At 35.3% G+C, this 9,895-nt stretch overlaps 1 protein-coding gene across 1 annotated transcript; it reads right to left on the bottom strand.

Moving 5' to 3' along the window:
• Nucleotides 1–7,732: 7,732 nt before the first annotated feature.
• LOC143548083 (uncharacterized) lies at nt 7,733–8,957 on the bottom strand. The gene is made up of 3 exons (XM_077039343.1): nt 8,514–8,957; nt 8,171–8,300; nt 7,733–8,079 (listed from the first exon to the last, which is right to left on the bottom strand). Exons 1-3 carry the CDS (start codon nt 8,955–8,957, stop codon nt 7,733–7,735), a joined length of 921 nt encoding a protein of 306 aa, XP_076895458.1.
• Between the last annotated feature and the right edge of the window lie 938 nt (nt 8,958–9,895).

Below are 9,895 nucleotides of genomic sequence, written 5' to 3'. Positions count from 1 at the left end.
AATTAATAAGGAGAAAGTTGAAATAAAGAAAAGTGTTGAAAAAACGAACAAAGTTTTAACTCCAAAATCCATATCAAGAGAAATCTTGTTTTTACTTAAACTGATGAAGGAGTTGTCATTGAAGACGTGTATGAACCAAGTGTGATTCATAAAAACAAGAATATTCTACTTGAAAATCATATTCTTTGTGAACCATAAGAATTTGAAAAATCCAAGATTGGTAATACTATTGCTTTTAAGATCATCTGAGAAGAAGGTGTCTCAAATGAAGATTAGAGAAAATTTGTGAATCCTGTTAGTGGTGAAAAAGTTAGAAGATGGATGGGTTACAAACTAAAAGGGGTTAATCAGCTTTTTGCTGATAACGTTGTCCCTTTGAGTTTGGTGAAACCTGAATAAGTTGAAAAGGTTTTTTTTATCGTGGAAATCCTCTCATGAATGAGAATGAAAATTCTTGTGGGGAAATCAATAAAAACAAGTCTAAACCACAAAAGAAGTCTCAACCAACTTTATTTCAACAAAACCATTTTGTGAAATCTTCTGGGACATGTATGCTCAAGAATTTTTCTTAGTGTTATAACCTGGATATTTATAAGCAAAAACAAAAGGAAAAGTTGGTTCAGTCTCAAGTGAAGGTTGTAACTTTTCAACTTGACAATTTATATGATAGATATCATTCACCACAAACGTTTGTGGATAAGAGAACTTGTTTCTCTTGTGGTGAATGAGGTCATATTGCTAAATTATGTGAATCTAGGGTCAAAATGACTGAGAAATCTTTACAACCAGGAACAAGGTTCCTGTGGTTAAAAGTATTTTGAAAAGACAACCTACACATGAGAAGGTCGATGTAAACAAGATAAAGTTTGTTCGGATTTTAGATCCGATGTGGTTGGTTAACCTATCTGAGTCTGATAATGATGTGAGCTGAGCATATAACAAAGACAACGATGTGGCTACGCAATTACAACAAGTTGTACGTCAATGCCATGCATTCGAGATTCATAGTTGTGCTGACTTGAAGACCAATCGTTTCAAGATGTGAAGTCCGACAAAGCTCGAGACGAGGGGGAGTTTGTTGATAAATCTATAGTCGTCTCGTTCTTTGTTTATTGTTTTTGTAATAGTATCCATATTTTTAAGAATGATAAATAAAAGAAAATTTTATTATTACATGTGTGTCGTTAATTTAATTATGTGATTAGCGTTTAAGTTATGTTGGGCATGGATATAAGTTTGGGCTTGGGAATGGGCATAGGACCTTAAGGCTCATAGACTAGGAGTATATAAACTCCAAAAATCTCACTCTTCCTCATTTCCACCACCCTATTCCCATTTACACACTCAAGAACACACACAAACACTCTCTTTCAAACCCGGATTCAAATCCGAGCTACAGGAAGGCAAGATTTTGGTGTTCTAACATCATCAAACAACAAGAAACACCACCAGATTCTGCGGATTGTTTAGATACAAACCCAAACTCGAGACTGTAAGGTGAGTTTTGGGTAAAAGGTTAAATTTTCGAGGTCGGTTTCGACATGCAAACTGATATAACAGTAGATCGGGCTGTAGGATGTAATAAAAACATAAACTTTACGAGCCATGAGTTGGCAGGTGTCGTATAGGAAGAAATGGTGATGTTTGGGCCTTGTAAAACACGGGTAGACAAAGTTGGTACGACCCAAAACCCATAAAAAGGGTAAAATCGAGTCCTAAGGGAGGGTCATAGGGAATAATGGCTGGAAAATGGTAAAATAAAGGAAAAGAGGATTCTGATCGCACAGAAAGAAATCGCATCGCACGAGCATGCGATGCGATTTGTTTAGGGTCATGCGATGCGATTAGAATTCAGCATGCGATACGACTGGTTTGTCCATGCGATGCGACTGGTTTGAATCCATGCGATGCGATTCCTTTTTGTCATGCGATGCGATTGGTTTTGCATGCGATCCGAAATGTTGTAAAACTTAACCCGACGCGTTTTTCTAATGAAATTTTAATAAAGGCTTGTTAAGGAAAATAAATTTTTTCCAAGCTGACCTGGCAGCTCGACCCCAGCTAGGGGCTTTGCCCCTTGGACCCTGCTAGGAGCTGCCGCCCCTAGACTCCGCAACCAAAGGCACTGCCCCCGGGCCCCCATTCGTTAGGGACTTCATTAACCTAGAAGCACGACTTGTTAGAAGTAGTTAATTAATACTTATAATTATTGCAAAGCTAGCCGTTCACAGCTAAGGAAGGGCATTACACTTAACTCAGAGAGAAACCGACTACAGGTGAGTTCTAGCACCTTTACTCTCTGACGTTTTTCGGGGCTGCGTGTATACTACTATGTGATAGTTAATACACTTACCTTAAGTGGTAAGTGTATGATACGTGTATGATTATGTATTGAATGTTATTATTGTAGAATGTTTATATGAATGAGTATGTATATATTTATGAATAAGATATGTAAAGTATGCACGTATGATAACGAATGTATGGATGATTGACGAGACAAGTATGGTTGTATGGCTATTCGAGACAGAGGGACCAGACCCTACTAATATCTGAGACAGAAGGGACCAGACCCTAATAATATCTGAGACATAATGGACTAGACCCTAATAATATCTAAGACAGAAGGGACCAGACCCTAATAATATCTGAGACAGAAGGGACCAGACTCTAATAATATCTGAGACAAAAAGGACCGGACCCTAATAATATCTGAGATAGAAGGGAGCAGACCCTAATAATATCTGTGATGGTAGAGAAAGAATAGCTCATGGTATACCATAGGGAATTATGAAAGAAAGTATGTAAGTACGCATGCATGTATATGTATGAAAGAAGTAATAGTAAATAAAGTACGAATGCATATCTTCGGACACGTATAAGTAAGGATATGAATGTATTCTATGTTAAATTGATTAACTAGAACTCATTCAGTGTAGCTGACTTTTAAGTATGCACGCGGGTGAATAGAATGAGGTAGGTTGTTTGAGAGAGACACGTGACAAATAAACGAAGACTGGCATCGAAGAGAAGAAGATTCACGTGTTGTTTATGTTTTTCGTTTAAACTTATGCTATTTTATTTTAAAACAAGTACTTATGTTTTGTAAGAATGTTTGATTTTATATTCTGTGAATGGTTTTAATTAACTCTGATATTTAGAATTGTTTTTATGAGTAAATCCAACACCAAAGTAGGGCATCCCGGGAGCAGGGCCTTACAATAGTTTAATGTATAGGGAACAGTTTTGACATTAATGTAAGTTCATTCGCTATGGGATGCTAGCAAATGAACCATTTGCTAGGGAATGTTAGTGCATGGGAGGTTAATGTATTAGGCCATTCACTAGGGGGATGTCTAGCGAATGTGACTAATTTGCTAAGCCTGTTTAGCGAATGAGTCCTCTTCTATATATACCCCAGTAACCTTATTACAATTAATGATCTGATTATTTTGTTTGATCCCATCTCATTACTCTCGTTACTCTACCCGAATCTTCTCTCAATACACGCACAAACACACGCTGAAAACACTAGTTGTTTAATACCGATCATATCATAAGACTAAATCGTTAAGTTTATGAATCATGATAGTCGTGTCTCCTCATGAAATGTATTTAAAAGACAATTTTGAGTTTTTTTTAACACATATACCTTGGGTATTATTGGTTGCAAAACTCATAAAACCAATTTTGCCCTTGTCTCCTCTGTTATAAATAATACTAGATTTTATCCCCCGTATTACGGGGTTGTTTTACATTATTCATTTTCAATATTTATATATGTATATTTGGATTTTAGTTTTATTTGTTTTAAGAAATTTAATAACTAATATACTTGAGGTTTGATGATGAAATGGTTTCACAAATAAATGATATGTTATAATCCGGTTTAAAAGCTATCTGGGTTTGGTGATACCCATTACTTTTCTTTATTATACAATTGTTTCTTAATTATAAATAATATCTTTTTTTAAATAAAACAGGATATTAATTTTTAGTATATCCCTATTTTATAGGATTTTTATATCAAATATTTGGTCAGATTAATTTTTAATATAATGAGATGTTATAACCCGTTTAAGAGCTATATGGGTTGGGTGAGACCTTTACCCGTGAATTCGAGTGAAATGCATGAAAAACCTTCATTTACAAATAAAGTAATCTGATTGCTTGAGAGAATGGTTGTTTTATATTTTTCGTTTTTTAATATTTACTTTTTGGATTTTAATTTTCTTTATTATAAGAAAGTTAATAATATACTTAGGGTTTGATGATGAAAGTGTTTCATAAAAAAATGGTATGTTATAACCCGTTTAAAAGCTATCTGAATTTGGTGACCCATGACCCGCTTATTTTTTTTACTATAAAATTGTTTATTAATTATAACTAATATCTTTCTCTTTTTAAATTGGATATTAAATTTTTTTATGTCCCTATTTTATTGGATTTTCCTATCAAATAATTGGTAAGATTAATTTTTAATTTAATGAGATGTTATAACCCGTTTAAGAGCTATCTGGTTTTGGTAAGACCCATACCCATGAATTTGGGTTAAATCAATGAGAGACCTCCATTTAAAAATCAAGCAATCTGGTGGCTTCCATAAAAGGGGGGACCGACCACATTGCGACACGTAGGATTTTAGGGGTTTCATTTATATATATTATAGATATATAGATGTGTGGTTTGTCTAAATATGTGGTTTTAGTCAAATGGTTTCAAAATTATAATTTTTGTCCCTGTGGATTCATTTCACTTGCAATTAAACTCGATCCCACTAACCCCGTTAAGTCTGTTCGTTAAACCCATCAATGTGAGGGTGATTCGCAAGCCTCCTGACATGAGGGGTTGGGGTGTATTTGGGGAAATAAAGGACAAAACTACCCCTCACGTGAGGGGTACGTTGATGGGTTTAACGATCAGACTTAATGAGGTTAGTGGGGTCGGGTTTAATTGCAAGTGAAATGAAACCACGGAGATGAAAATTACAAATTTGAAACTATTAGACTAAAACCGTATATTTTAACAAACCAAATGGACGAAAACTATAGTTTGCTACTTCTACTACTGCTACTACTGCTATAGTTAAGTGCCATTTTAGTACATGAGGTTCGGCCAACTACACAACTTTAGTACCGATTTTGAATTTAAGGCAAATGACTACCTCAGTTTCCAAAAACTTACAATTTTAGTACTTTTTTAACCCCGTTAATTTTCCTCCATTAAGTTAGGGGTATTTGGGTAATTTCATTATTTAAATCAGGGGTCTTTGGGTAATTTCATTATTTTCTTTTTCTTTATCTCCTTTTCTCTCTCCCCGTTGATTAAACCCTCACCCTCTTATCATTCATTTTAAAACCATAAATTCCCAAATCCAAACAAATCCTAATTCCTCTAACCATGGTGTATTCTCTTGTAGTTCGCCAACCATCATTCGAACGTCTAGGACATCATATAATCTTGGTCGACGATTCTACTGTTGCGCTAGGTTGGTAAAATTTGTTTATTTTAACCTAATTCGTGTATGTTTCTTCAATTTCTAATCTAATTCATAATGTTTGTTATAAGGGACAAAATTGTGGGTTTGTTCTTTGGCTTGATCCTCCAATGTGCCAAAGAGCGGCTACTATTATAGCAGGCCTATTGCAGTCAATTAACGAACATAAAGAAACAACAAGAACTATGGTTAAGAAGAACTTAAAGCTTGAAATAGTTGGAAGAAAAATGGCAACGGAGAACAAAAGACTGAAACAAATGTTATGTATTTCATGGTTGCTTTTCATTTTATATTATGTATCTCATTGACTCTATTTATGATATGTAATGGGAATTTTCTATGTACTGTTTTTGTTTGTAGTATATGTATCAAAAACTAATGTAAGTAATCTAATGTGTTGTTTGGCTGTTTATTGAGTATGTTTGGTTTTTTTTTATGGATGTTTGGTCCTTTATTATAGTCATTTTCACCTTTTCATGAAAAGGTTTCGCATATACATAAGGCACTTTGTTTTGGTCGATTTGCATGATGCGTAATGCAGTTTGCAATCTGCAATCTAAATAATGCAAGAGTCATGAAATATTGCTATAGCAAAAACTGATTAAGACACTTTGTCATGAAACAATATAGCCAAAACTACAAACGAGCCAACCCGAGCCCGAACTCGACTAGGCTCGAGCTCGGCTCAATTGAGCTCTTTAACAAGCCGGTTTTATGCAACTCGCATGTGCATAAGACACTTTATTTTGCAATATGCAAAATGCAATTTGCAGATGCAATCTGCAATTAAAATAATGCAACTTGCAATCAAAATGCAAGTTACTTATCCATAAAAATCAACATGCACTTTTGTCATGAAACAATATAGTCAAAATTGTTTTGTCAAATATAAAAAATTTAAGTATTTTTGGTTATTTATTATTAGGGGTGCAAACGAGCCGACCCGATCCCGAATTTGACTAGGCTCGAGCTCGGCTCATGAGTAGATTTTCAAGCCCGTGCCTGGCTCAGCCTCATTTACTATTTATCATTTAGTTTTTATATAATTATAATTGTTTTATATTTTTTCTGTTATAATTTTCAAGCCCGAGCTCATTTATTAAGCGAGCTTACTTTTAGGCTCGAGATCGGGCTCGATCGAGCTTTTTAACGAGCTGGTTTTGATTAGCTCGCATGTGCATAAGACACTTTATTTTGCAATCTGCAAAATGCAATTTGCATATTGCAATCTGCAATCGAAATAATGCAACTTGTAGTCAAACTGCAAGTTACTTATCCATAATGCAATATGTAATCTGCAACATTTTCAATCTGCGACATAATGCAATCTGCAACATTTTCGTAATGCAATATGTATAATATATAATGCGATATGCCTATGTAAAACATAATAACATATTATAACATTAACATTGGTCTTGTCAAGATTATTTGCACATCAGCTTTGTCAGGATTTTATGCCAACCAAAACAGCAGCTGGTCTGTCCGGATTTTAGACACAACACAATAAACACAAAACCAAATTCATATTTATATAGCCAAAACATAATACCATTAGATTTAATTAAACCATAAACAAGAGTTTGATCCCATACATTCAAAACATAATACACAGACCTAAGTAAACAAGAGTTTAATACCATACATCCAAACAGTTAACATTAAACAAGCAAACATAGCTAAATATTTCAAACCATAAACAACCAAAACTGCAGCTTGTGTTGTAGCCCTCTTTTGTGCCTTACTACCTTGTGTTGTAGCCCTCTTTTGTACCTTGCCAGCTCCACCTTGAGTTCCCTTTGCCATACTAGACCCAACTTGTTTCCCCTTTTCCTTAGCAGCCACACCTTTGTTCCTAGCAACATTAGGCCTCTTGTCACAGGATCTCTTATTGTGTCCAACCTGTTTGCAAATATCACATGCTACAGAATTGCCTTTCCTTGTCAATTTACCACCTTTAGAAATGTTTTGGCTTAACTCAAGAACCTCCTTAGTAGACATCTTTCTTTTTTCTTTGGTCTACCTATTTGTTTGTGATATTTTGGGGCTGTTAAAGTAGTTGGGCACAAAGAGATTGGCCATAATTCCTTCTATTAATTAGATCTAAGGTTTGTTGATAGACCTTTTTCCAAGTCTCTAACCAAAGGCTTTATCCACCCACTTCTCTGGAATGCCATCACCTTGTCCATGCATTGTCCATGCATGGCCATGTTATAAATACAAGCCACTGCATGCCTACGGTATGCCACTCAGCTCCCATCTTCTACATGAGCAAGTTCTTTGTTCCATATCTACAGCTCTTTTCTCATTAGTAGGACCGGTAACTTGATATTTGGTACTTCTATTCCAAATAACAGTGTAGTTATTGGCTTCATTCTTGAGTTTTTCAAAAAACCCTGTTGCAACTGGTGTTAATGGCCCTTGGGACTTGGCAATGTTCTTATGCACCACAACCATCCTTCTCATTAGATACTCCCTAATGAACTCAAGACAAGTTATAACAAGTTTGTCCCTACCAAGAATCAGTTGCCTATTGAATACCTCACAAAGATTGTTCAATAAAATATCACACCGTGGCCTAACTCCAATATTTAAAATGAAATACAACATCACACAAATAATATAATCCACTCACTCTTTAGGTAATAAAAAAGTTAAGGAAACATGGCATACCACTGAAATAAGCTCTTGACCAATGTCTGGGTGGGATCTCTTTCAACCAATCATGGAGTATCTTATCTTTATCCAATATTGCTTTCATGCCCCTTTCAAATTCTTGTGGTGTGGTTGCAAAGGCACATTTCTGAAACATGTTTTTGAACATAACACCTCTCCATACTAACTTCATGTTCTCATGTATATGTCTTAAACAATACCTGTGTTCGGCACTTAGAAACACCTTTTATATAGCTGGTATTATGCCTTAAAGATAACAAATTAAATGTATGTAAAATAAGCAAAATAATCAATCATATGCATGTAAAATAAGCAAACAATTAAATGCATCTATACAAACCTTCTGCCTGCCACTTATAAAGGTGAAATGACTATTGGAATACAGATCCAAATCATCCCCCAAACACTCAAAAAACCATGTCCAGCTAGCAGTTGTCTCAGCTTCCACTAATAAGTATGCAACTGGATAAACTCCATTACTTGCATCTATTCCAAAAGCTGTCAAAATCTGCCCTAGATAGGGCTCTTTTAAAAAACACCCATCAGGACCAAGTAGGTATCTCCCACCTAGCTTAAACCCTTCCTTTAGTGCACCAAAGCATATATAGATTCTTCTGAACTGTCTTGTTTCACTACTAGGGTTGCTACAAGGTTCAACATCTAACTTCACTGTTGTACCCGGATTAGATCTAACAAGCACTTCAGTGTAATCCCTTAGACTCCCATATTGAGCCTTAAATTCTCCAAAAACCTTCTTTTCAGCCACGGCCTTAGCCCTTGACATCTTATATGGGGTGATTTGTACCTGAAATTTTTTTGTCAAGTCTTATGCCAAATTTCTCGGCTTACTGGTTGAATTGCTTTGAATGGTTGGTTCAATTTCCCTAGCCAACCAATTTACGGTGCACAAGTTAACATCTCTTGTTTGCAAACAAATGTGGTCTTTAAAGTATGTTTCCACAATCCAACTACCCTCCTGCCTAACATTTGATATGTGTAAAATCCAAAGGCAAGTGGGTTCATGGTCCTTTTTATGTGTTGATTTTACTAAATTGCCCTTTGAACCCATTATTTTTAGTTCCACTTGAAGTTTCCCCCTTCGAAATCCCCACTTCTTTTGTCCTATCCTCTTTATTTTAACACCTAACAAGGGTTGGGTCTACACCTAAACAAATCACCCGATATCTACGATTATCATTTAACTTAACATGTAATTATCTTCTTGTCTCAATTGCATGTTGTTTAACCAACCACTTTATGGAATCCTTATTTTCAAATATTTGGCCAACATAAAAAGGGGAATTCACATCTTGTGTACCCTTGTTCTTCTTCCTTTGAGTCTAAGAGCTTGTTGCAATGGTGTCTCATCATCACTAATAGTATCATACTCCTCTAAATCAACCACATCTAAAAGTTCATCTCCATCATCTTGTTCATCTTCATCACTTATGTCATCCACAGCAGCCCTATATTCATCCATATCTACGTTAATATCTTCATCTAGGTAATCTTCATCTACTATGTAATTAGAATCTTCACTCCTATCACTACCAACATCACTCCCATAATCACTAATATAATCAGACCCCTTAACATTCTTGTCAATAATACCCTCATCACTACTAAATTGATAATCGTCTCATCCAACATTCAAATCTTAATCATTAGCCCTTTCAACATCATCATTTCTCCCGATAACATTCAAAATTTTCCTAGGATGTG

The sequence above is a fragment of the Bidens hawaiensis genome, unplaced genomic scaffold, assembly GCF_021521415.1.
Source record: "Bidens hawaiensis isolate Kalapana, Puna unplaced genomic scaffold, B.hawaiensis_p1.1 tig00014906_1, whole genome shotgun sequence".
In the NCBI taxonomy this organism is placed as follows: Eukaryota; Viridiplantae; Streptophyta; class Magnoliopsida; order Asterales; family Asteraceae; genus Bidens; species Bidens hawaiensis.
The sequence above is the reverse complement of the archived record's forward strand: the minus strand, read 5'-3'. Positions and strand labels throughout refer to the sequence as shown.